The sequence below is a fragment of the Carcharodon carcharias genome, chromosome 15, assembly GCF_017639515.1.
Source record: "Carcharodon carcharias isolate sCarCar2 chromosome 15, sCarCar2.pri, whole genome shotgun sequence".
NCBI classification, from domain to species: Eukaryota; Metazoa; Chordata; class Chondrichthyes; order Lamniformes; family Lamnidae; genus Carcharodon; species Carcharodon carcharias.
The window spans coordinates 27,159,403-27,186,962 of NC_054481.1; the positions used below are offsets into that span (position 1 = coordinate 27,159,403).

At 42.3% G+C, this 27,560-nt stretch overlaps 1 protein-coding gene across 3 annotated transcripts; it reads right to left on the reverse strand.

Moving 5' to 3' along the window:
* Positions 1-1,161: 1,161 nt before the first annotated feature.
* daglb (diacylglycerol lipase, beta) lies at positions 1,162-26,771 on the reverse strand. 3 transcript variants are annotated; one of them, XM_041207360.1, is made up of 15 exons: positions 26,524-26,770; positions 24,215-24,366; positions 22,746-22,920; positions 22,211-22,460; positions 20,100-20,225; positions 18,857-18,990; positions 16,824-16,950; positions 15,808-15,891; positions 13,910-13,987; positions 12,829-12,909; positions 11,025-11,152; positions 7,626-7,694; positions 7,456-7,528; positions 3,616-3,869; positions 1,162-2,629 (listed from the first exon to the last, which is right to left on the reverse strand). In XM_041207360.1, the coding sequence occupies exons 1-15, from the start codon at positions 26,616-26,618 to the stop codon at positions 2,446-2,448; spliced, it is 2,010 nt and encodes a 669-aa protein (XP_041063294.1). In that variant the 5' UTR covers positions 26,619-26,770; the 3' UTR covers positions 1,162-2,445. The 3 variants fall into 3 exon arrangements, 2 of the variants coding, with proteins under 2 accessions (XP_041063294.1, XP_041063295.1); XM_041207361.1 differs by lacking the exon at positions 26,524-26,770 and adding an exon at positions 24,638-24,998; XR_005945406.1 differs by lacking the exon at positions 7,456-7,528 and having other exon boundaries at positions 26,524-26,771.
* Positions 26,772-27,560: the final 789 nt, after the last annotated feature.

Consider the following 27,560-nt stretch of genomic DNA (forward strand, 5'->3'; position numbering starts at 1 on the left):
TGGTATTTCAATTAGGCTCCATGTGACAGCACTTGAAAAAGTGATCACATGGGTTAGTCTTCACCATTTATCAAGAATTACTCTCTAGATTTGACTGCTGCATACAAAAGGGGGAGTGGGGAATCTCTGACTGATCTGTCCTAGAAGTTTTGGCAGTACTGCAAGGGCATTTGTTCTGGGATATAACATTGTGCAACCCCACACTACCACTCTCTGCAGCACCAAGTTTTTCTTTGTATTTTGTTTGAATTCAAAACTACAGCAGAATCCTTGATGTCCACACTTTCCCTAAAAATACTCATCTGTCAAAGGGTAGTTACAACATTATTGCTTTTGTACCTCCCGGAGTAAGCTTAGCAAAGCAAAATGCTGAAGACCATGGACTTGATTGGAGTGCCAGAATGTTGCAACATATGCTTTGTCTCATCTTCAATAAGGGATTGTAGAAGGGCTTTGGTCTTCTTCTGCCACCCACTCAGAGTTAGGTAGACCTCCTATTGACAAAACCTGCCTAATGGACTTGGTTACACACCACTAAATTATTAGGGTAAGTTTTGATGCCTTAATCTGCTCAATAATCAACAAAATTGTTTTTACAAAATCATGATTGAAGAAACCCATTACAACCTGGGCACAGCTCTGCCAATATAAAATAAACATTGTAAGATTGTAAGCAAGAGCAACAATGGGGTCAAACCCATCCAACTTTCAATGGTGTTGGCACTGGCCAAAGAAAAACCGAAAAATTCCAGTCAGTAGGCAGGTAGACATTGCTTTATGGTCCAAAGAAAGACTTTGTTTTAAATATTTTTTGCCCATGGAGCAAGTATATTGAGCATTTGGGTGACATATTTCAGACCTCCATAAATGTATAACTCTGTTCCAAGATACAATCATCAAATACATGGTCACCATCCTGCTGCTCTTCTCTCAGCAAGAATCTTGTTCCTGTTTATCTATTAGCTCAATAGGTTTTGGGTAATAAGGGAATGGAGAAAAATGGGGAAGATGGAGTTCAGCCAAAATGGCCGAACAAGATCGAGGGGCTGGTTGCTGTATCAGTTAGGTTCTCATGGGAAAGCTTTGGGATGAATATACACATCTTGAGTGGCAATGTAGTCTAGTCTCTGCAGGAAGGAAGAGAAATACTAACAAGCCATCCAACATTGGGATATTTATTGGCAGAGTCATACATTTTTTGGGGAGATGGTTACTTTGTAAACTGAGGGTTTAAATTCAATGTAGTCTTTATATCTCTTTTTAAACAAAATACCTGAAGAAAAACATGATCTTCCTGCAATGTGATAGTCCAGCAGGCCAGTGTGAAAAAGCCCACCATCTGCATTCAAACAACAACTTGCATTTATATGGTGCCTTTAATGTCATAAAATATTCCAAGGTGCTTCACAGAGATGTTGTCAAATAATATTTAAAACTGAACCACCTTACCCAGCTCGCAAACGGGCCAGGACTCAGTTTTGGTTTATATGCAAGTCTAAAAAAAAATAAAAACAGCAGTCTGACAGTGTTGTTCTTGAAGTGAGCCCAGCTACAAAGAGAAACCCAAAAAGGAATAAAATGTCTACAACTGCATTAGTGAGATGAAATTAAATGGGCTAAAACTATGAAGGATTATCTAATCTGAGTTACAAACTGTGGATTGACTGTTTCATCAGGAATGGAAGGCTGGGACTGTAGAGCTCAACCCCAGCCCCTGTTTAGTAGCATGTGTATATTTACTCAAGTTGAAGAGAGTTTGCATGCCACTGCCTAATCAGATGCCCAGGTCGCATGTCCACTAAAATTGCATGGCCTCTGTGGTACCAATCAATCTTTGATCAAAACCTGTGCTGCTGAATAAGCAAGAAACATGCATTTCTAGCTGCTCTGCTAGTACAATATGAGATTACTCTTGCAGAATTACATAGTTCAAACAATTCTACATAACATCAAATAAATGACAATCCATGACTTAGGACAAAGGAAAGCACATTAAATAATTTACACTGGAAAACCCAACGGATCCTTATTGGGAGAAATCCTGAACCTCATGTCCACACATTGACATTACAATCTTCAGGGATTCTCATCAATTGATTGGAGTAGTCACATTGTCTCAAGTGTAACTGTTCTTTCTCCTTTCAGGTGTCAGTTTACATCTTCAAAAATAAAAAAAAGGAAACAGAAGACCAACAAGAAGAAAAAGAAGTCTAAATGCAAGCAGCATAGCCCCACACAGCAAGCTATGAGCCACAGAAACTCAAAACAGTCGAACTCCAACCATTGTAGCCACCTGCATCATGTTGATTACAAACATGGCCCATTATAATCCTCAGTCTACGACCCTTTTCCAGGAAGCACGGTGTCAAACAGTCAATGGGTGACATCACATCAAGAGGTTCCATATGACATAATGGCTCCCAGCTTTGCACTGGGTGCTAATGGCTAGTGTGCCCCATTCTGTGACGTGGGACAGAGGATGAAAGGTGTCTCTCGAGTCAGGTCTTTGAGGACGTTGAATAAAAGATCTGGCATGTGGTCTGTTATCATCCTGGGGCTGATGAGAATGTTGCTGAAGGACGACGCATCAGACCATAATGCATGGTACTGTGCTTGAGAAAAGCAGAAACTAGATGGGAGGAGAGAAAGAGTGAGAGAGATTCGATAGAAATAATTGTACAACCATTAAGTGCAATACAGGGTCACAAACCCTCCTCTAGCAAAAATAAAATGATTTTTAAAAATTGCATTTATAAAATTTACAACCTTACAGTGCCCCACTTTTCAGCCCACTAAGTACGTTCTGAAGTGTACTTACTGCATGCAGTTATGTAGAGAAATGCAGAAGCCAACTTGCACACAGCAAGCTCCTACAAACAGCAATGTGTTAAAATGACTGGATTAACTATTTTAATAATGTTGGTAGAGGATAAATATTGGAAAGAACTGTTTTTTGAATACTGGCTGTGGGATCTTTTACATCCACCTGAGGGGGCAGACAGGACCTCAACATCTCATCCGAAAGATGGCACTTCCAAAAGTTCAGCACAGCCTCAGTATTATACTGAAGTATGAACGTTAATTTGCAGGACCATGGAGAAAGAGCACGGGGTGAGTCAAGTTGGATAACTCTTTCAAAGGACTGGTACAGGAACAATGGGCCAAACTGCCTCCTTCAGTACAGTATAATTCTATAAGTACCAAAGTGAGTCATACAATTTCTTGATAGGGTGGTGGACGCAGACTCATAATAGCCTTCAAAATACTTAGAGGAAAGAGTCAGCGAATGGGACTAATTAAATTACTCTTCCAAAGAGCCAGCGCAGACTGAATGAGCCAAATGGCCTCCTATTCTATACCATTCTATGCCATAGATTAGCACAGGTGGTTTCTAATCTCCTTGTTACAAGCTACAAGACTAGTAGTGCATGCAATCACATTGCCAGCAGTTCAGTTCAGACATTATATATTTGCATTTTTCTCTGAACAAGCCTGGGGTGCTTAATCTTCTAGTCCTTTAAGGTTCACAACAACTTTAGAGTAAAAACTCATCCAAATTTACTGTTTATACAGAAAGTGACTTTGGAATGCTTTTAAGTAGAATGGCATAATTACCTCCCTGTGCTGCGTTCTTCCACAATGTAAATGATCTTCCCCGGAAGGAAGAGTTGAGGACCTTGAAAAGGCGAACTCAAAGGTGATCCCTCAGGGATGCTGGTGTAGGAAGCAGAACTCTGCCCCAAGAGATTCTGTTCTGCGAGAAGGGGCTGAGCCAGTTGCTCTTGTTGCCTGTCATCCAGCTCACTAGGGAAATTGTCAGGATCCCCTCCAAATACCTCATACCAACATCCACGCAGCAGAATCTGATACTGGACAGAAAGAACAACAGATGGGTGGAGATACAGACCCTGTGACCAAAGATTTAATGCAGCAAGATGAGCTAGAAGGGATAAATGCCGAGAACAGGTTGCATAGACTATTATTCCCCTTAATATAGAAGATTAAGCAGTGATCTAATGAGGTGTTTAAAGTGATTCGATTATCTTGATTGGATAAAACGGGAGAAACTATTTCCTCTGGTGGGAAAACCAGAACAGGAGGGGCATAACCTTAAAATTAGAGCTAAATTAAAACATCCAATTAAAAAAATGACTAAACCCAAAGGCACTGCAACAACAAAATGTATTTATATATTAAAAAAACGTGATGGATTCTTGAGACTTCCAAACATGCAATATTAGGCACTGGAGATGGCCATTCAATCACTTGGGGCTGTAGCACTATTCAATGATATCATGGCTGATCTGTATCTTAACTCCATCTATTTGCTTTTGTTCCATGTCAGGAGGGATGTTAGGAAGTCCTTCTTCACAAAATGGGTAGTGGAAATCTGGAACTCTCCCCACCACCCCCAAAAAGCTGGGGGTCAACTGAAAACTTAAAAACTGAAACAGATAGATTTTTGTTGTGGTAAGAGTATTAAGGGATACAGAGCAAAGGCAGGAGATGGAGTAAAGATGCAAATTAACCTTGATCCAATTGAATGGTGAAAGAGACCCCCCGCCCCCCACCCACCGCCGCTGGGGTCTGAATGGCCTCCTTCTGTATCTAATGTTCCATGTTTGGCGGTGCCAAGTATCCAACTAAATGTTTTTTTTAAACAAGTACATTTTGCTTTGCAGTAACTTTCATTTTTAAAATTAAATTGGGAAGTTTAAAGTCGCACTGTTAATAGGTGATTCAATTGCAGTTCATGTGGGTATTCTTCCATTGAAAGTGCACCAAGGAAAACACAAGCCTGCATTTTCCCTGGAATTTGGAAATGAGATGGGGGGAGTATGTAAAAATACACTGCATGCTTCAATGGCTCAGTGGGTGAAGGCACTGCACATGATGGTACTTAGCTACAGAGACTATGGCAGTCACAGTTCAAAGCAGTCTGTACTGAGCTACCGAATTCCAGCCAGGGAACCTGTACACATGCTGTAGCTAATCTCAACTCTTCTGTAGAGGAGATTGGAGGGTAATCAGCTGGTGTCCCTGCGTCTGATCACCACAGAGTAATCTCTGCATGCAGGTATGAAACTCAATGGTGATGCCCTTCCCCAAGGTCCTCATCTGCCAACATTCAATGGCAAGGTGCATGCATAGTCCAGGATTTTAACCAGCACCCTTGCAATCACAGCTCTCAACAAATTCATGCATTCAAGAGAAGAGGGAATATTAGGCAAAAGATTTATAGCCGTAAAATCTTGGCCAGTCTGTTCAACTATTAGATCTACTAGATCAGCTATTATATTCACACATACTCAGTTAAATCCCAGAGATAAAAACAAAAAAACTGCGGATGCTGGAAATCCAAAACAAAAACAAAAACAGAATTACCTGGAAAAACTCAGCAGGTCTGGCAGCATCGGCGGAGAAGAAAAGAGTTGACGTTTCGAGTCCTCATGACCCTTCGACAGAACTTGAGTTCGAGTCCAAGAAAGAGTTTCAACTCTTTCTTGGACTCGAACTCAAGTTCTGTCGAAGGGTCATGAGGACTCGAAACGTCAACTCTTTTCTTCTCCGCCGATGCTGCCAGACCTGCTGAGTTTTTCCAGGTATTTCTGTTTTTGTTTTTGTCTCAGTTAAATCCCTGTAGTTATAGACTGTCTGAAAATGTCAATGAATGAGAAGTAATGTAATTGAAACATAGAATTCTTATGGGCATCACAGAGTTTGTGCTGAGAAAATGTTCCCCTCGCTGAAGAGTCTAGAAACCGGGGTCACAGCCTCAGAATAAGAGGTTGGCCATATAGGACTGAGATGTGGAGAAGTTTCTTTACTCCAAAGGGTTGTAAATCTTTAGAGTTCACTATCCTAAAGAGCTGTGGATTCTCAGTCATTGAGTATATTAAAGACAAAGCTTGATAGTATTTTGGATGCTAAAGGAATTAAGGGATATGGATGTATTGCAGCTAAGTGGAGTTGAGGTAGAAGATTAGCCATGATCTCATTAAAGACAAAAGTTTCAAAAATGGCCTACTCCAACTCCTATTTCTTAGGGGGGAAAGCATGGATTTGTATTTTCAGAATCATTATGTCTTTAAACAGCACCATTAGCCCCACTCAGGTTACCACCGCCACCACCACCACACACCCATCCCCCGCTACAAGCACATATCCACTGAAACCAAAATTTGCGCCTTATCCAGAAAAAAATTGCAGGACTATGGGGAAAGAGCAAGGGGAATGCAACTATTTGGATAGCTCAAGAGCCAACAGACATGATGGGCCGAATTACCTCCTCCTGAGCTATACATGCTATGGTCAATGATTAACCCCGTCAACTCCGGTATTTCTAAATAACTTGCATTGCTATACAAATGATGGGGAAGAGCATAGGATGTCTGGGACAGATTGCACATTTCAATGACCCTTTCTTCTGTAGCAAGACTTCAGCTTCATCAGTCTCTGACAGCCAGTCATGGGCTGGGTCGCACTGGAATCTGCACTTTAATTATAGAGTCACCTCCATGTCCTTGTCAAGTGAAATGATCAATTTCAAAAAGATAGTCAGGGTTAGAAATTATAAGTAACTTTGTCACACTGAATGTGAATGTGTAGACCCCAAACCACACAAGTGTTCAAATTATTCAACAGTTGCTTGCACTGATCAATTAAGTTAATATAATTATTACATAGCATTTGCAGCACAAAAACAGGCTATGCATCCCAACTGGTACATACTGGTGGTCCTCCCATCCCTCTATCAACATATTCTTCTATTCCTTTCTTCCTCATATGTTTATCTTGCTTCTTAAATTAATCAATGCTATTTGCCTAAACCACTCCCTATGGTAGTGAGTTCCACATTCTCACCGTCTGGGAAAAGAAGTTTCTCCTGAATTTCCTATTTTGCATATTACTATCTTATATTGAGGGGCCCCTGGTTTGGCCTCCCTTACCTAAGTGGAAACATATTCTCTATGTCTACCCTATCAAACCCCTTCATAATCTTAAAGACCTCTATCAGGTCACCCCTCAACCTTCTCTTTTCTAGAGACGAGTCCCAGTCCCGTTTCCATCTTTCCTGCTAGATACAACCTCTGAATTCTGGTTTCACCTTTATAAATCATTTCTTTTACATTTGTCAGTGGTCATCTCCTTCTTTCAATATGGAAACCAGAACTGTGCAGTATATCAACTGTGGTCTAACCATTGTTCAATACAAGTTTAACATAACTTCTCTGCTTTTCAATTGTAGCCCTATAGAAATGAACCCCCCCAGCTCTGTTTATTCCAACCACTCTGAGCAAAACTGGTCCTACTGAATGCTTTTTTGGATTTATTACTATCTTATACTCATGGACCCAGGCCAAAATAAAGGACTGTGTTTCTCAAGAGGGCAAAATGCTTGCCAAAAGGGCATCAGGATTTCCATCCAAACAGCACTGCAAAATATGTTGATACCTTAGGCCGGTTGCTGTGGGCAACTATTCTTAATATTCTTCTTTTCAGGTCTTCTATATTGCCAAGGCTCAGCCTGGAAACGTGGAGGTTAAAACGAACATTAAGAATACAGTGTTAGCAACCAGTCAGAATAAGAGTGGGCTCACAGTTAACAGGTGTTGTACACTCACCTTGGAATGAGATCCTTGCCCAAAACAACAGATATGATAAATCCTTTGCTATAATCAGCCAGAGACTTACTAAAAAAGAAAATAATTTTCTTGATTAGAATGGAGACACTAATATAAGTTACAGTTAGACTGAAGACAATGGAATCTGGGGAAGATGCCCTTGTTAAAAATGGGGCTTGATTTCAGGAAGAAGCAATTTTGGATGAAAGTAAAACTAACACAATGAAGCAAAAAGTTACCAGCAGCAAAAACTGTACAGTCAGTTCTTCCATGTGCTGCATGCTAAAGCAGGCATCATTATGGGCAGGCAGGACAAAGTCTGGCACAGTGCAAGCTACAAATAGTTATAGCTCTGGATAAGTCCGCAGTGACCAAGTGATAGCAGAGGTTTAAATAATGCAATAGAGAAAATAGTTCCCTTCTAACCTAACAATAGAATTTGAATCATCGAGTTAACCTCTTCTGTTCTCAGCCAAAGTGCCATGCAGGGAGGGTGATAATCTCTCTTATTGATTTGTTCCTCATCACCCAAATAAAAAATCTCAAATCATTCTGATTAGCGGACAGCTTCCTCCATCCAGGTATAGATAGCAGGGACTCGACTGTATCCAGACTGGGGGCATGAGGGAGTATGGTAAGTCATCAAATGGGGTACTCACCAGGCACAAAGCACCTTTACAGCTTAAATATTGTTGCCTTGCTTTATTCCACCTCCCTGCCCTGCCAGTCTTACAGTCAGAGTCATTAGCGGTTCAAGAAGGCAGCTCACCATCACATTCTTAAGGGCAATTAGGGATGGGCAATAAATGCTGGTTTAGTCAGCGATGTCCACATCCCATGAACAAATAATTTTTAAAAATTATGGCACAGTAGGAGGCCATTTAGGCCATTCTTATGCTGTATAAAAACAGCAACCCATCTTTGCTATGATCAGGACAAGTGTCTAATGATCAACTTTACTCAGCAAAATAATTACCCAATAATAGGCGTCAGGCACTCTAAATAAACGGAAAGAGTGAAAACAAGCTTAATAGATGAGCAAGATTGTACAAGGGAAGCACTGATCCTTCGAGTGCAGTGCTACAGAAGTGGAAATGCATGATCAAGATTTAAAGGATTCGTGTGTCACAAACTATACCTTCTTTCAATAACATGGACTAACTGAGGGCAGTAGTCAAACAAGGAGGGACTTAAAATTTGGTCTAATGCTTGCCTGATTTACTGGAGCAGCCTCTATGACCTGGAATGCTCCAATTTATGGATGTGTCCTGAAAATGCAGCCCTTGCAGCAAGTCTAGCTCAGTGTGCACAGATATTCCAAAATGTTGTGATAGGAAACCACAGGTCATGCAACTATCTAACTGAAAATACCCCACACAGTATGAGAAATTCAGACTGAATGCTGGGCCATGGTAAATTGGGAGAGAAAGGCACAGGAGAACAAAAACCACAGCACAACAGGTGGATCTAAAGCAAGAATCAGCAGCTGAAATAAAGCTAGGATCAAAGTGCAACAAAGCTTCTATTTTTAAAATTCTCATCCCTATTTTCAAATTCCTCCATGGCCTCATTCCTCCCTTTCTTTGTAATCCCTTCCAGTCCCATAATCCTCAGATATTTATGCTCCTTGGGTTCTGGCCTCTTGTACATGCCCGATATTTATTCCTCCACATTGGCACCCTAAGTTCTAGAATTTCTTCCAAAACCTCTCTATCTCTCTCCTCCTTCAAGATGCTCCTTAAAACCTACCGCTTTCCAGAGCTATTATTTCATGTGGCTCAGTATCAAACATTGTTGGACAACTGCCCCTGAAGGGCCTTGGGATGTTTGATTTACTGCATTAAAAGGCACCTAATAAATGCTAGCTGTTGCTAAGGGACACTGATAAAACTGGCAACTTACAAACTCTCATAAATAACAAACAACAAAACTGTTGATAGAGAGAAAGGACCTTTTACTGTGAGAGAACATGATCAAAACACCCTTTAATTCTTGGAGGAGAGGAACAGAGGAGGAGCACACTTAATGCAGCATTTATAGGAACTGGGGTAGAAGATAGGCAATTGTGGGACCCACTTGAAAATGCTGCATCTTAAAAGGGCATTGGTCACTGACAACTCCCAAATTAATTGTGTTTTTCCTACTGTATATGGAATATAAGAAAGAAATTAAATCAATTATAGACACACAAATAGAACTGGCAGGAATTATGGGGGTCTCATTATTGAGTCACACCCACATTAGGCTGTCAGCTGATTGGTCTAAGTTGGCACTCTTCATACCCAAGTCCAGACAGTGGACATCAGAAGACTATTCATCCATAAGGTGCAGGAGGAGACAGAAATCACATCAGATAAAGCAAGGGTCAAGACCAGTCACCTCAGCACAGATCAGGGATCGAAGCTAGCAGCTCTTATACCACACTACAGCAACAGTAACCCTGAAGGCAGCTCCCTATTGTAAAAAACTTCCTCAGGTGTGCGGTGTTCACCTGCTGCTCCAGTTAGGGATTACCAACCCTCTGGCATTGCCTTGAACCTCCAGGAATTAAAGGTTAGTCTCCAGGACAATGCTACAAGCAAAACCTGGGAGAAAAATCACAAGAGAATTACAAAAAGAGCGTTTAGCCCCTGTATTCTTTGGAACACTTTTATAGAAATTTGGAGATTGCGTGTAAAAAGGCTGTTTGGTGACAACCAAGAATTATCTAATAGGATAAAGGAGTCTGTTTGCTTTTTGATTGGCAGAGGAAGCCTTGTGGAAGTCCATGTAGATGGACATGCCAGGTGACCAACTGCAGGAGTGCAGGAAAGGAGCTCCATGAGGACGAACATACTGGACAACTAATGGTGGACATGTGGGACAGGGCCCCATAAAGATGGATATTCTGGGCAGCCAATGGTGGTCATTTGGAACTGCAGCTAGGAGGACACATGATCAAATCTCCAATAATGAACAAGTCCAGAGTTGGCAACCGATCAGTGGTAGTACATGTTGCTGTTTTATACTGGATCAGCCAGTGCCTCTATGAGCAGCGATCCAGATCTCAATTCTCAACTTTGGGTCAGCCTTCTCAAACCATCCAATATCCCTCAGTATGGCATGGGTACACAGCTACTTCCACCTGAAGCAGGCCAATTCAAGGGGCCATTCAATTTTAAATTGTGCTGCAAGAGTAAAAACACTGGGACGTTGACAAAGAATGCATCCACACGGTTACAGTACCACAAATAGTCCAAGCGTTCCCCTCAAATGAGAACATCGTTTAAGTGCACAAAATTTGAATACTTAAAAAGATTGAAGAAAGGTCCACCTTTAGCATAAACAATTCAAGTTGACCATTCCTAAAACAACCTTATCATTAGCGAAAAGGCTGTGTGCAGTCATTCTACACCTCACCTTAGCAGACCTCCTGGAGGAGAAAATGCATAGCATCGGAGCTCTGGGTAGGAATCGTGAAGCAACATTGCAAGGATCGAGGCTGCTCCCGCCCCTAGGCTGTGGCCAGTTACAACCAATTTATATTCCTAAAGGGGAAAACAAGCTTATTCCAACAGCACATGATCATTTTAAGCAATTAAAATCATGCAGTTCCGTAGCTGGTAACTGGCAGAACACATTCAGTTTTCTTGCTTAGCTTGCCAACTGCACGGAGAAAATGGTACTGTAAAGATTTCCAAACTCTTCGCCATACAGTTCCCAATGCTCCAATTGCCCCCGGCCGCCTTGCTTAAGTGGACAATTTTCATTTGTGGAGATCTGCGGAGCTCAACTCTGATGTAACCATCCTGCATCCAGCAGGGTCGCAATCAGGAGCTGGGACCCAGTCAATTCCAGTGCCACTATGGCTCAGATCCAGTAACTCAGCACAGGCCAGGGGCTGGTGCTGGGATCTTGCTGGTCTGTATGGCTCAGCTTTGCACCCATGACAGCCTAGATTATATGGGGAAACTATTGCTGAGCTTGTATCTTTAGATCTTTAGTCCTTTTGTACTGTTCACGTGACCAGAATGAAGTCAGATGGTGAACATGAAGATAATTCTTATCCTTTAGATTTCAAAACTGACCTTTAGAATGATCAGGACAGGTGTCATAAACAAACCCTTCAGTACAGCAAAATACAGAATTCAAGATTATTCATTTAAGAGAGTACAAGTCTCCCGAAAGCTCTCTGGAATAGAAGCTGGTTGAAAGACTTATGTAAAACCAATTACAGAAACAAATCTCAACAAAAATCTAATGATATATTATCTAGGGCAAACTACCAGGGATAAAAGAGCTTCAGTTATGTGAGACTAAAGAAGGTGGGCTTGTTCCCCCAGAGTAGAGGGGTTAAGAAGAGATATACTAGAGGTGTTCAAACTCCTGAAGTGGTTTTGAGAGTTTCTCCTTATTTATTCTGCTTCCACTAACAGGAGGGTTGGTAACCAGAAGGCTCAGGTCCAACAGAAACAGCAACAGAATCGGTGGAATGACATTTTTTGTTTTTCTCAGTGAGTTATGATCTGGAATGTGCCACCTGAAAAGGTGGTGGAAGTAGTTTCAACAATAAAAAGGGAATTGGATAAATAATTGAAAAGAAAATTTGCAAAGCTACAGGCAAAGGACATGGGGAGTGTGACCAATTGGACACCTCTTTCAAAGTGCCGGCACAGGAACGTTGGGCCAAATGGCCTCCTTCTTTACTGCCTGATTCCAGCACAAGAGATAAGTATTGTAAAGCAATTAAAATATCAAAGTAACCTGGTATCCAAAGCAAAGACTGTAATCAGTTTTATATAAACAGCTACAAAGTTGGTGCTTAACCTCTGTAATAAGCATGATATCATTGAGTATTCGCAACGAGACCCCAATACTACCCAGTTTGCTTAGGCTGTTGCCTCAGTAGGCTATTCAGTTACTCCGTAAAAATCCATCATTATATATGTGAGGACAGGCAGAACAGTTCAGTGCATACTGAACCAGGAGAAACATTTTTAACAAAAGGGTTTTGTCACAACACAGAAGTACTGGATTTCCCTGATTAACATTAAAGATTAGTTATACTCCAACAGTCTTTGCTTTGATTTTCTCAGCTCACTCACCATAAAAAAACAAAGTAAACTGCAGCTTCCCCAATGTAGCTCCCATTAAACGTTTTCAGTTTTTCAAAACATATCAAACAGGTGCAGATGTTCAAAAATACGAATAGTTATAAACTCACAGGGACAATTGTGAAAGCTTGGTTTAAAATCCCTTCATCGATTAGTTTCTTGTGAATGTAACCGGCTGCCTGGAGGATCCCCTTGAAAGAAATGGTTTTAATGGGTTAGTTACAACACAGCTGGATCAGCCGCTCAATGTCTGCACAGGTTCACAGTTGAACACTTGGCAAGGTGCAGTCTTTCACTTCTGATCCACTCACACGTCTCATTTATCTTGAATGGAAAGGGGTCCCCTTACATTCAGGCTCAGTGGAAAACAGCAATCACTCCTTTTAACCCTTCGAAATAATTTGATTGATAAGTACTCTGCTGCCCAGCTGGAAAGGGGTTCTCCAGGTTAAGAGGGCACAAGGTTCAATAGTGCCATGTTCAGCAAGGGTTCCTGGCTCCCGATCACTGCTGTATATGTATATATGACCACACACAGACTCTCTCTCTTAGGCTGGGCTCTGCTGTCCCAATCACGGGTGGAAGAGCCTGGTAAGAATCTAGTCTCACTTATGAAGAACAAGCCACCAGCTGGATCATACAGTGACAAATAGTATCTCCAGCAGAGACACTGGAGGGTTCTCTTTTAAAGGAAAGAGAAATAATCATGATAACTTATTTTTGCCAAGGGTGGAGCTGCTCTAAGTTGGGCAAGTGATAGGAATCATTTAAAAACTATTTATACACAAGAGGAGATTGTTTTTAAAAAAGAAATAAAAGTATAAGGGGAAAGAACAGGAAAATGAGACTAAACTGATAGCTCATTCAGAGAACCAGTTCAGGCACAGTAGCCTGAATGGCTTCCTTCTGTGCTGCATATTCTACCACTCTAAGCTCTGATTTAGAACTCCAGAATGATATTTAACAAGTCAGCAAGGACACATTTACAGTTTAGTTTCAGCTTTGGTGCTGATCTGAAGTCTGAGCTAAAGGATACGAGAGTCCAGCTGCACATTACTACTTTAATGGGAGCTGCTTCACAGCTACATAAAGATTGTGGCCGAAAAGTGTATCTTGCACAGTTTTCATGTGATCCTACACCTTGGCTATTCTGATTAGTTTGCAAGTTTGAAAGAAGAGCTGGATACTTACCTTATGTGCCAAAGATTCTCCTGTCACACAATCTACAAATAATGTCTCACGCTCTGCACTCATATCTGTCAAAGCATCCTGTGAGTTAAAAAATACAAAAAAACAGATAGGATACAGGAATTACTGTAAGGAAAAAGACCAAAGTTTATCTAGTTCGCCTTCTACCATCCTGGTAGTCACGCCATTCAATAATAATAAGAGAGAACATTTCAATCTGCTTATGCTCCTCTGATGTTTCAGTTGGTAAGTCTGTTGCCCAACTTGGACGCATGCTAATCAGATCAGGAAAGTGCCGGTTTGATCCTGAGTGCATGTTAGGGTTAACAGAATTTTTTTCTTGGCATCTACTACAGACTAAAACTCTTTCCCTAAGTGATCAATATTTTCTTTTGTGGCATTATTTCAGTTACTGTTTCATCTAAACTTCTCGAGCATTTTAGTCAATTTTAAGATTTTCGTCCTTGTTTTCAAATCTCTCCATGGTCGCATCCCTCCCCACCTTTGCAATTGCCTCTGGTCCCTCAGCCTTCAGATCTCTGTGCTCCTCTAATTCTGGCCTCTTGCACTTCACCAATTTCCTTTGCTCCACCACTGGCAGCCTGTGATGCTCTGCAATTCCCTCCCTATACCTCCTACCTCTCCAAATCTCCTCCCCGAAGACTCTCCTTAAAACCAACCACTTTGGTCAAGCTTTCAGCCACCTGGCCTAACATCTTCACCTTTGGCTCGGTGTTTTTTTTTTGACAGTAACTCCTGATGTGCCACAGATTACATTGCTGATCAAGTAAAATAGCAGAACTATTCCTGATCTGAAACTTCTCACCCTCCCCCCACTACTCCATCCCAACTCCCCCAACCGGGTGAGATCATCCTTAGTTGGAGATTCTGCATAGAGCTTAAAGCATGTCGCTTCCACATCCTTTCAACTAGGAAACATTGTGGTGAGAAAAAAAATGGACAGAGAACAAAGCAGCCAGAATTAAAAATTAGAAAGGGGAAGCAGGGGTGATCAATTTTTCAATTCCCAGCATCATTCAGCTGTGGAGCTACAGAGCAGCAGCATACAACCTGTTTCATTGCTGCACAGAGACATCCAGTGGCACCAATCAGTTACGACACCAGTACTGTCAGAATCCTTTCCAACAGATCCAGCGCATTAAATGTTTAAATTGTTAGGCTAGCAAACTCAACAGGTACAAGCTTGCAAGCCACTCAATCTTGATGCTCACCATGGCACATGAGCAGCATTGGGTTTGTGCAAGGGCAGATGTGTCACTGGAACTGGTAGCCAGGGACGGAGCCAGGGCCAGAGTGGCCGGCCCAGGAGCTGGGAGGCAAGAGGCAGGGATGGAGCCAAGCAGCAGTCCCCGGAGGTGGGAACAGAGCTGGAGTGGCCAGCCCCAGAGCCAGGGGGCTGGGATGGAGCCACCGACGCTGACCCCAAAGCCAAGAGGCAGGGATGGAGCCGCAGTGGTCAGTCCCTGGAGCCGGGAGGCAGGAGGCAGGGACAGAGCCGGGAGCAGAGCCGCAGCGGCTGACCCCGGAGCCAGGAGGCAGGGACAGAGCCGGAGCCGCTGACCCCGGAGCCGAGGGACGGGGACGGAGCCATAGCCGGAGCAGCTGGCCCTGGAGCCGGGAGGCAGGAACAGAGCCGGAGTGGCTGATCCTCGAGGCAGGAGGTGGGGATGGAGCTGGAGCCGTCGACACCAGAGACGAGGGGCGGGGACAGGGCCAGAGAGACCAACCCCAGAGCTGGGAGCCTGGGAGCCACTTGTCTGCCCATTCCACTAATCTGTCTATGGCCTTTCGAAGTTGTACTCTACCTTTCTCACAGTTCACAATATTTCCAAGTTTTGCATCATCTGCTGGGTGTATTATAAAGTTGAGGGAAGACGAACCTCAAGTGAAAGTGTTCCTCTCACGGCCACCACCACAGCCTCTTTTTTGTGATCCAGTGCCACATAAAACGGAATTTCATAAATCTGCACCAAGTGGGGAGAAAATAAGGCAAATTAATACAGCCCACAATCTTTCAGAAGTAGTTTCTGAAAGTAGCTCACAATTACTGAGCTGTGTTTTTCACACTGAACATACGCAGAACACATGATTAATCAGAGATTTAAATAACCCTACAAGATGGAGAACAGAAAAAGCTGGCAACGAATACGCCAACCCACCTCTCTCACAGGATGACTGACAGTATTGTGGACGGACATCTCACTCTCTTTCACATGCAACAAAACGTTACATTTTTCAACATTTACGCTTTTGAAATAAGGACATATCAGATAGTTGGGCAATCAAATGTTAAATATTTTCTTAGTATCCCAAGGATAATTTGCCAGTTGCATACACTGCTGCCTTCAAAAAACATTCAATGTAATAGTTTCTCATCGGCAATATTGTTTTGCAGTAGATTGGTCTCACATAGAAATAAAAGATATTTATAAACCACAACGAAGGACGGAAGAACAAGTTAGCATTTTTGCAGTGCCAACCGTATCCTCTGAAGGTCCCATTGCGTTTCACATTCAATGGCTTACTTTGGTAGTGCAGTCAACCGTTACAGCATAGGAAACATGGCCAATTTGTACACAGCAAGCTCCCACAAATAGCAATGAAATAAATTCCCAGATAAATCAGATTTTCAACAGAAGACACTGGAAAAATCCTTTGCTCTTCTAACAAAATAAAAATTGGAAATTTAATATCAACTGAAATAGGTGGATGGAGCCCTCAGTCTCATCTGAATGACAATGCCTCTGACAGGGTGCTCCCTCAGCGCTGCTCCTCCCTCAGGGCGGCACTCCCTCAGCGCTGCCCCTCCGACAGGGCGGCGCTCCGTCAGTTCTTTTGAGTCAAGCTGAGCTATGAATCAAGATGAGTTTTCTAACCCACCCATGTCAGCTGTTACCTTGTTATGGAAACTGACATGGATGAAGTCACGGTACTGCAGCCCTGTAGTTTGCAAAATGGAGTTGAAATGGCAGCCCAAGTGATCCCCGCCAACCATGTCCTGCTCAGGAAATTGGCTTCTGCAACTGGAGAGAGAAATAATTTTGACATTAAGCTAGCAGGTCTCATTTTACAAGCTTTAAAGGATTTGGGATTGCCAACCAGATAATGGACAGTGACACAACTCTTCACACAAAAGGGGAAGGAAACCTGGAACTCTCAGTCCCCACTCTGTCCTTACTCCATCAAAAGTTGTTGAGGTTGAGTGGAATTAGGAGAAAGGATGTTGACTGAAAACCTCAAAACTGATATTGATAGATTTTTGTTAAGCAAAGGTATTAGTGAAATAAGGCTAGGACAGGTAGATACAGGTCAATCATCATGAAAGGCGGAACAGATTCAAAGGGTTAATTGGCCTCCTTCTGTCACTAATGTTCATCGGTAGTGACCATATCTGACTAATGCACCAAGTCTCTGTCCAGTGGCCATTGCTCAGTAGAAGGAGCAACTTGTTTTAAGTTGAAATTACAACTGAATTCAACATGGAGCTGCGACCTGTGTGTAAGTTCTTTGGTCTTGCAAATTTGAGGGGAGAGTTTGTAATTTAGCAACTGATATGATTTAGGCTTACACCATTTCCCTTAATTCCCCACCATGACGTCACCAGTACACACACATTACAGCGTTTGTAATTAGGCTTTTTGGTATCCGGTATGTTTCAACAGTTTCAGTCTTATCAGGTCTAACTGGACTTCCTCTGCAGGGCTATATGCATCATTCACACTTCAGTGATGGGTATTTCATGATACATATGGTACTAGGGGAAGTTTTGAAAAAAAAGACATGCACTCAGGTAGCCTTAGGCAACATTCTCTTCAGTCATGAAGGCAGATGCAAAGTTCTCATGTCATACCTCAGCCATGTCCTCTGTCTACACATCTCACTTTTGGTCTGTAATTGGCCCCTGCACTACCACATGAAAGACTACTGAATTAAAGGTTACAATTCTAAGAGGGTGCAGAAGCAGAGGGACCTGGGTTATATGTGCACAAAATGCTGAAGGTGGCAGGGCAGAACAAGAAAGCAGTTAGTAAGGTATACGGGGTCCTGAGCTTCATAAATCGACGCATAGAATACAAAAGCATAGAAGTTATGATGAATCTTTATTTTAAAAAATGGATTCAGCCTCAACAGGAGTATTGTGTCCAATTCTGGGCATCACACTTTAGGAAGGATGTGAAGGAATTGAAGGATGCAGAAAAGATTTACAAGAAGGTTCCAGGGATAAAGGATTTCAGTTTCAAGGATAGATTGGTGAAACTGGGGTCGTTCTCCTTAGAGGGGAGAAAGTTGAGGGGAGATTTGATAGAAGCATTCAAAATCATGAGGGGTCTGGACACAGCAGATAGAGAGAAACTGTTCCCATTTGGTGGAAGGGTCGAGAACCAGAGGACACCGATATAAAGCAATTGACGAAAAGACCTAAGGGCGACATGAGGAAAACAATTTTTAGTGAGTGGTCAGAATCTGGAATGCACTGCCTTAGAGAGCGGTGCAGGCAGATTCAATCATGGCTTTCAAAAGGGAATTGGATAAATAACTGAAGAGAAAAGATTTGCAGGGCTATGAGGAAAAGCTGGAAGAGTAGGGCAGGCTGAGTTGCTCTTGCAGAGGGTTGGCATGACACAATAGGTCAAAAGGCCTCCTTCAGTGCTGTAACCATTCTATGATTGTATAAAAACATCAGTCACCCAAAGAAAAATAGTCCTTTTATTGCAGAAAACAATTTTAATCAGCAGAAAGCACTGGAAATAATGCACTCAATAATCTACAAATGCAGAAGTGTAATACCCAATCTGAAAACCTATGGGATAACATCCATGTTGGACTTACTGCCATCATCACAGTCATACTTAACACAAGATGCATGCGACATCCTCATGAATGACCATACTAAAGGGGTTAGGGGTACTGTCAACAAACAGGACTTACCACATACAGTTATGGCTCAGCCTGCATATGCCAGTTAGTGGGTGACTGAAGATGTACAGTGGCCATCCATAGGCTGCAACAGCAAATTGCATGAAGTGAGCCGAATTCTCCAATTCTATATCCAGTTCCTCAGCCTGGAAAAACAATAGATAATGCTAAGACACACAAACAACTTAAAAAGACATACATTATAGAAATTAGTCTCTCAGGTCAATTCTGTGAGGCTGTGGTGGATTTGGGAACAAGTTCACAACAGTTGCTTCTGTCCTGGGTAATGCTGATCAGCAAACTCACAGGGAATGACCCATCAGCGTATCTAATGAGTGCGGTTTACGAGCAACCTGGCTTCTGCACAATGACTCTTGCAGCTACTTCTACACTGGTGCTTTCAGCTTGGCAAAGACATGATGACAAAGACACCTCTTGTGTGGGGGCACTGCTGACGACCATGTCCAAAGTGGCAGAATGGTCAGTAAACCAGTGTTTCTGGCAATTAATGCTTGGATGGTTACATGTGTGTTGCATGGCTGACAATTGAAACAGTGCAGACAACACTGGCAATACATGTCCACAATTACTGACTGTCAACATTGAGCCCTAACCATAATCCAAGTGTTAGTGCCTTACAGTACTATCAGCATTATGCCAGCATGAAAGTTTGAAAGCTTGGTCTATAGTGAGCAAAGAGCTTCTTCCCCTCCCAAAATTGCAAAGGAAGTGTTGCTTGGGGACAACACCCCATCAAAGATATCTTAAAGGGGATATTACTTTCACAATGAGTGGTTAGAGAGTGGAGCAAATTACTACAAGTTGAGCTGAATAGCACGGGTGCATTTAAGAGGATGTTAGATAAGCACGAGGGAGAAATCACCAAAAGGACAAGCTGATAAGAGTGGGGTTTGGAGGAATGGGAGGAGGCTTGTGTAGAGCATAAACAGCAACATGGGCAGTTGGCTGAAAGAACTGTTTCTGTGTTGTAAATATTGTTCTATTCTACTGCCGGTGATCAGGATTAACCCTTTGTGAGATCCAGAGAACCATTTCTCCTTCCACTCCGACACTGCAGAAATCAGTAATCTCACTGTATTAAACATAAGGAAAAGAAAAGTCACATTTCTTGTGTCTGATAATTCCATTGCAATATTTGCAGAAAAAAAAGATAAATACGTTTGAGTTTCCTTATTGGGAAATGAAAAGTCACCATCAGTTTAACTAAATTTAAAATTCTCAAATGTGAACCTACAACAGATTGTGGTTGGGGGGCAGAACAAGCCACCTCTTCCAGATCCTTACTCTGCTCCCTCTTATCCTGCTCCTGGTGCAGGAGAGTCAGTCCTGCAGCAATATCGCCAGGCACCAGGTCTGTGTCCTGCCCATAGAGGGGAAAAAAAACAGGAGAAAGGTATGAATAGAAATATTTTTCCCAAAGATCTAAAATTTCAAGTCAGCACTTGTCAGAATACCTTCCTGCATCTCCCCAATTGAGGTTAAATGTCAAAATAAAAAGGAAGCAATAAACAAACAAGGCAAACAAATGTTGGATTTTAAAAAAAACAGATCTAATGACCTGGTGTATTAATAGGTCTTTAAATAACCAAATCCTTCCAGTTCCTCTCCATCCTCCAAGTCACAAACCAGCTAAAACCACCTGTCCTCAGCACTTCTGTCAGCATGCTCTCATCAAGAATGACCTGGAGGTGGTTCTCTCACAAAGTTCTAGGCCATTCTACATGGATGACTCATAGTTCCTGCTGAATACTGCCTCAAGTTGAGAACTGCTATCCTACTAACACCATCTCAGGAGAGCTTGCTATCAAATTAGGCTCTGCTAGTGTTACTCATGTCCAGAAAATACAATTTAAAAAAAAATGGGTTTGACATGGGCAACTCACACAGCACCAGGAATTTTGAGTTAGTTGGGTAAGGCCCACATGAATATTCATACGGGCATACAAAATTGAAAGACAGGAAAACACCAGCTGGGGCGTTAAGTCTGTCCCGTGCTTTGCTTCAGTGATTCAGGGCATTGGTGAGACCACATCTGGAGTACTGTGCACAGTATTGGTTTCCTTATTTAAGGAAAGATGTAAATACATTGGAAGCAGTTCAGAGAAGGTTTACTAAACTATTATCTGCATTGGGCAGATTGTCTTATGAGGGAAGGTTGGACAGGCTAGGCTTGTACCTGCTGGAGTTTAGAAGGACAAGAGGCGTCTTGATTGAAACACAAAAGACCATAAGGCAAAGGAGCAAAAGTAGGCCATTCGGCCCATCGAGTCTGCTCCACCATTCAATGAGATCATGGCTGATCCGATAATCCTCAACTCCAATTTCCTGCCTTTTCCTTAGGGGCCTTGACAGGGTCAATGTGGAGAGGATGTCTCCTCTTTCAGGTGAAATCTAGTACTAGGGGCCACTGCTAAAAATAAGTGGTCATCCATCTGAGACAGAGATGAGGAGAATTCTTCTTCTCTCTTTGGGTCAAGTTTCTTTGGAACTCTCTTCATCAAAAGGCAGTAGAAGCAGAGTCTTTGAATATTTTAAGGCTGAGGTAGATAGATTCTTGATAAGCAAGGGGTAGGCAGGAATGTGGAGTTGAGGTTACAATCAGATCAATGATCTCATTGAATAATGGAGCAGGTTTAAAGGGCTGAGTGATCTACTCCTGCTCCTAATTCCTATGTTTGAATGTCCATACGTACACACAAAGCATCATCACTAACACTTGCTGCTCCACCTCCCACCACCACTCTCCCCATAGTCTTGTAATCTCCTTGGACAGGCCAAGAAAAGGGTCAACAAGGGGGAAAAAATAAGACTCAGATCTTCCTCTCTGACCCTCTCAGGTGATCAAAACCAGTCCAAGAGATCACAAGGATCAAGTATGGTCCATAAAGGCTTCTGTATAATATGATCTCTAGCCCATTCAAAAAGCTGTCCAATTCCCTCTTGAAATGTCATTAATAGGGATTATGGTCAATTCTACCACAGGTCTACAGGTACAAAGTTGACAGTGCAAATCTAAAGTTCCATCAGTTGATAGAAAATGTTTCAGGAAGCTTTTAAAAATTGACAAAAATATTTAGATGGTCCAAAAGAAACAATAAAAGATGAATACAAGTTATTCTGCATAGTTTAATTAATAAAAAAAAAACAAAAGCTATAAATAAACTGCAGTGGTCAGCAAACCTGAGTATTTAGCAAATGAATTACTTCAATTTGCCAGAACACCCGTGGCTTTTAAACTTTTTTTCTATCACCCCCATATCAAGCTTAAGTGAAATGGTCTGCAGCATTAAACCGTACAGGTTTGACAAGCTTTGCATTAAAAAATGAGATTTAAAAAAAACTTACCAAAAAAAAGGCACTAAAGAGTTCCCCGATGTTTGTAAAGGCCGCCCGGTTATCTGCATCCTTCATAATACAGCAGCACAACAGCTTCAATCTACGCTCCCATACCCGCGCTGCCACAGATGTGGCCTGGATTGAGTCACTGCTCTCCAGGTTATGCACCCCGCTTGTTGTAAAGCTTGATCGTTTGCGTCTGCCCAGTGGGTCAAAGAAAATGAAGACGGCAACCATCGTAAAGAATAAGAAAAGCCAGCTGTGAAAAGGATATTTTTCCAGGATTAGTGTGAAACCCTCAAACTTGATTTTTGTTAAAAAAAATTATATAGATTCCAAACTCATTCCTTAAACTATACATTTCTGGCACTCAATCATAGCTCAGTGGGTATCACTCTTGTCTGTGTCAAAAGATCACAGGTTGATGTCTCAATCCAGAAGCTTGAATACATAATCTAGGCTGATGCTCCTATTGTAGTCTTTCAGATGAATTGTTAAACCAAGGCTAAATGTTACAATTAATAAGTTGTAAATACTTTCTTACCTAGCAATGACAGCTATAGTAATTGTGTAAACTACGGAGGGAGCACAGCCCTCACTTTTGTCATTGACCCAGATAGCACCCAAGACAGCCCAGGCCAGTTCAGGTATATAAAGAGTGGTACGGATATAGATCAGAGTTGGGATACATCGTCTTGGGCCTGGATTGGTGATAGTTCCTGCGAACAAAGAGAAATCAAGAGTGAAACAAGTGCAGTAATTTTCTGTATTTTTTTCATTCTGGGGGCCATGCACCTATGGGAGGATAAAGTTGGTAGTGGTATTGTTATGATTAGCTGGGTCTAGGATTCTGGAGCTTGAATTTCCTCGCCGAGCATAGAGACATCTTATTCATATCTTTTACATCCACCCAAGAGGGGAGGTGGGGCCTTAGTGTAATGGCTCATCCAAAAGATGACATCTGACAGTGCAGCACTCCCTCAATACTGCATTGGGAAGTGTCAGCCTAGTTTGAACACTAAATCTTCTGACTCAGATGCAGAGCTAACAAGAAGTTGAAACTCCTCAATTACCTATGGAAAAATCACCCCACCACACACATTTGCCCACTGGGTCATCCAGGGAAAACTTCCTCCCACTGCATAGCAAACAGGAGCAAGAAATCTGGCTAGATTTCACTCTCCTCCAATCCAATAACAGCCATCTTCATTTACATAGTGTCTTTAACATTAAAGACACCCTAAAATGTAATATTAAAAAAAAGGATGTCAAGACAAGGAACGTAATACAAGTAGGATAAAGAAAGACTTACATTTAGAAAACACTTTTCACAATCTCTAGACACCCCAAAGCGCTTCACAGCCAATGAAGTACTTTTGAAGTGTAGTCATTGTCGTAATGTGGGACACATAACAGCAGCCAGAAGGGTGGTCAGAGGTGGGTGGGTTTTGAGGAGATCTCAAAAGAGGGAGTGGAAAAGTTTAGAGAGGAGATTCCTGAGGGTATGGCCTCGACAGTGAAGGTACAGTCACCAAAAGGAGGGAAAAAATTTTGGGGCGGCAAGGTGCACAGAGCATAGACGCTTCAGAGCCTCTGCTGCTCCATGGTTAAGATCTGCCAACTCAACACAGACTTTTGGTCTATGTTTCTTAATATGATACCAGGGAGGGCCTTTGCTCACTATGTCATCAACAGTGGAGTAACACAGGACAATGTGGTGCCCTGCTGATCAACCAAGGAAATCTGCCTCCTCATTTCTTGCAAACATTTTTAGAATTGGGAAAAGGTCACTTATTTTTGATCAAACCTCCCGTGTTCTCAGCTGGTCACTTAAACCTCTGTACAGAACCTCACCTCATTTATACATTCCTTTCAATTCCTTCCATGATAACTTATTCCACAAATTCATCACCCAAAAGTTATTGCATACAACATAACTCATTTCTTACAGTTTTAGCCTTATGCAACAACCAGTAAATGCATACTTATTTTGTGAAAAGGAATAATATTCACCTTGCATACTGACACCAACGATTACAGAAATGGCTAAGATAATCACAGCCAAAAGAACAATCAAGACAATGAGATAGCTTGGGAGAAACCCCGCTCCTTTACAATCAAACTGGTCCCTTTGAGTCAAGTACAAAACCAGGATTCCAATCCACCTGCAAAACAAAGAGGGATATAGGGTTAGCCAGCTTTCCAACATGTCTGTATAATAGGCACACTTTTAGTCATTGTCATTAAGTCTGCTTTAAACCTGTCCATTGCAACAAGGTGGGAACAAAGTGATGATTTCAAGGAAATACAGACACACAATCAAGCACATATAATTCAACATGGACATTCTTTCACAGAAGTAACTTATCGGGTGGACGGAATAAAAATAAATCATCAGAAATCACTGCAAAGTTTTTATGCTCAAAAACAACTCACTTCCTATAGTAATAGTACCATAGGCACTTCAGTCAAATCAGTTTAATCTTGAAATTCTTGTTACTTCCCCCTTGTTCTGCACCGTCTCTAAGTTCAAGTTTCCTTCCCTCGATTTCTTATAAGCTGTCCTTATCTTGGATTCCCATCTTTGTTTTTCCTGCTGGGAGTTTTTTTTTGCTTTCTGTTCTTTCCTTAATGTTCATCTTCAGTGTCAAACTTTACTCTCGCCCTCTTTGGATTGTTGCTTGTTGACCTGTCTCCAGACTTTGTGGATGCATTATTGCTTTGCAAATTAGAACTGTTTTTATATGATGTCAGTGCTGTTGTTGGAGGCTCAACACCCAAAGGCACTTCTCGCATTCCCTGATACGTCTCTTCTATGAAAGCAGGATCAATGTACCATCTAATAAGACAGGGATCTCAGTTATCCCCTTTAATATAAAATAAAGACCTGCACTGATGTTGAAAATTTCATGGCCTTAGGTCATCCCAAAGGACTGTAAACCTGATGAAGTACTTTTTTTGGAAAGCGTAGTCAATGTTGCAATGTGGGAAACTTGGCAGCAAATTTGCACAAAGCAAGATCCCACAAGTAGAAATGTGGTTTATAGTGACATTGACTAAGGGATAAGTATTGACCAGGACACCAGGGAGACCACCCGTTCTTCTTCAAAATGGTGCCACGAGATCTTTTAACAAATCATTCAAAAGACACGTTCTCTGAAATGCAGGGTGTGCTTTGAATGCAAGTTCAGGTGCAGGAAATGTCATTTTATTAACTTGTTTTATTATTGCCAATCACATTCAACTCAGTCACAACACTGTCAGCCTGTAACAAGACATCGAGGTACAGGGGTCCATAATTAGGGAACAGATAATCCAGTCCTTATCTCTATGCTGTCAACACACAAAAGCTTTAGGTCATTTCAGATCTGGCTTGCATGTTGCAAATTCCAGATGGTAAGTCACTTCTCTGAATGAGGTGTGGAAGTTATGAGCTAATCATGCATGCAACTCATGCAAAAAAAGGGAACATGGTATAGAAACCAACCACCCAACTATACCAAGATCCTTCTGAAAAAGGCAAGATTATTTATAAAAAGACATTGGTCGCAAGTCTTGTTTCCAATTTTTAAAGGAATTTTAATATAAGCATCCATAAATATTACAATTTTGCTGATCATAGAGGCTTGCAACTTCTGAAATGAAGAGTTGAGTTTTTGAGTTAGAAATTACCAAATTGTAGTTTAGGATACCCACTTACTTCTGGCTTCCATTGACACACCTCTGGCAGCCCTTAGGAGTGGAATTCCCTCCCTAAACCTCGACATTGCTTTACCTCTTCCTCATTTAAAATACCCCTTAAAACCTACCTCTTTGACCAAGCTTTTGGTCATCTGTTCAAATATCTTACGTGACTCAGCAGCAAATTTTGCAATATAACATTCCCGTGAAACACCCTGGGACACTTTACCATTCAGGTATTATATAAGTCCAAGTTGCTGTTGTTTCTCTGGATGCATTATTACTTAGTTGGCTGTGAAACAGGACAATCAGGTCACTTGACTAACAACACGGAGGTCGAGAGTTCAAACCGCCACAAAGGCTGGTCAATTAACGTAACCCGCTATCCTCCCTTAGCACTCCCGGAACGGGCAATAAATGTTGTCCACATAACAACACAAACTGAAAGGGACGATCTGCCAGCAAAGTCCGTTGCAATACATTGAATTCCTCAAGACTATGAGACCAGATCACTTAATGCATTATAACCCGAATAAAGACAGAAACGGGCCTTCAACCTCCAAGCGAGACATTGCTGGGGCTGCTTCCCCCGCCTGAAGGAGTCGCCGGGCCGGGGCCCCCGGGAGCCGGACTCAACTCACCACAAAACCCGCAGCATCAGCTCCAAGGCCCCCGGAAACACCAGGTCATCGCTGCCCAGGGACCAGCGCCTCCCAAAGGCCACCAACCCCGGCATCTCTCCGGCTCCCTCCGCCCCGACTCCTTCAGGGTCCGGTTCGGCACACGGCAGCCCAGCGGGTGCCAGGCAGAGCCGCGGGAGGCGGAGCCCGACGGGATAAAGAGGGAAGAGGCGCCGCCATTTGCCGGCCCACCCACAACAAACCCCCTCCCACAACCACACGCCGCTGGAATGTTCCGCCTTCCGACGCTTAGTCCGACCCCCCCCCCCCTCCCCCATGTCCCGTTAGAATGATGACACTCCTTGCGTCACATTGAAACAACGATCTGACTGCAAAGGCAAAAATACTTCGGAGGATTCTTCTTTAAATGACTAATCGGATCTATTTAATCGTAGCAGAGATTCTCGGCTTCTCTTCCCCCTCCCACGCTGCTGCCCTTCCGCCACATCATGAGCTTTCACATGTCTGCTGCCAGCATCCAGTTCCTCACCTCAGCACCACATCGCCCAATTCCTCCAGGTCGTTAAAGAGTTAAACTGTCAGACATCCAGTACTGGATGGGCAGAAATTTCTGCCAATTAAATATTGGGAAGGCTGAAGCCATTGTTTTCAATCTCCGCTCCAAACTCTGTTCCCTGGCTACCAACTCCATCCCTCTCCCTGGCAACTGTTTGAGCCTAAGCCAGACTGTTCACAACCTTGGTGTCCTATTTGATGCAAAATGAGCTTTCAATGACATGTCCATGTCATCCCTAAGACTGCCTATTTCCACTTCCATAATATCATCAACTTCACGCCACCTCAGCTCATTTGCTGTTGAAACCCTCATCCATGCCTTTGTTAACTAAATTTGAATACTCCAACGTACTCCTGGCTGGTCTCCTACATGGTACCCTCTGTAAACCTGAGGTCATCCAAAAAGCTCTGCTGCTTGTGTCCTAACTCTCATCATGTTCCTTTCAACTATCACCCCTATGCTCACTGACCTACATTGGCTC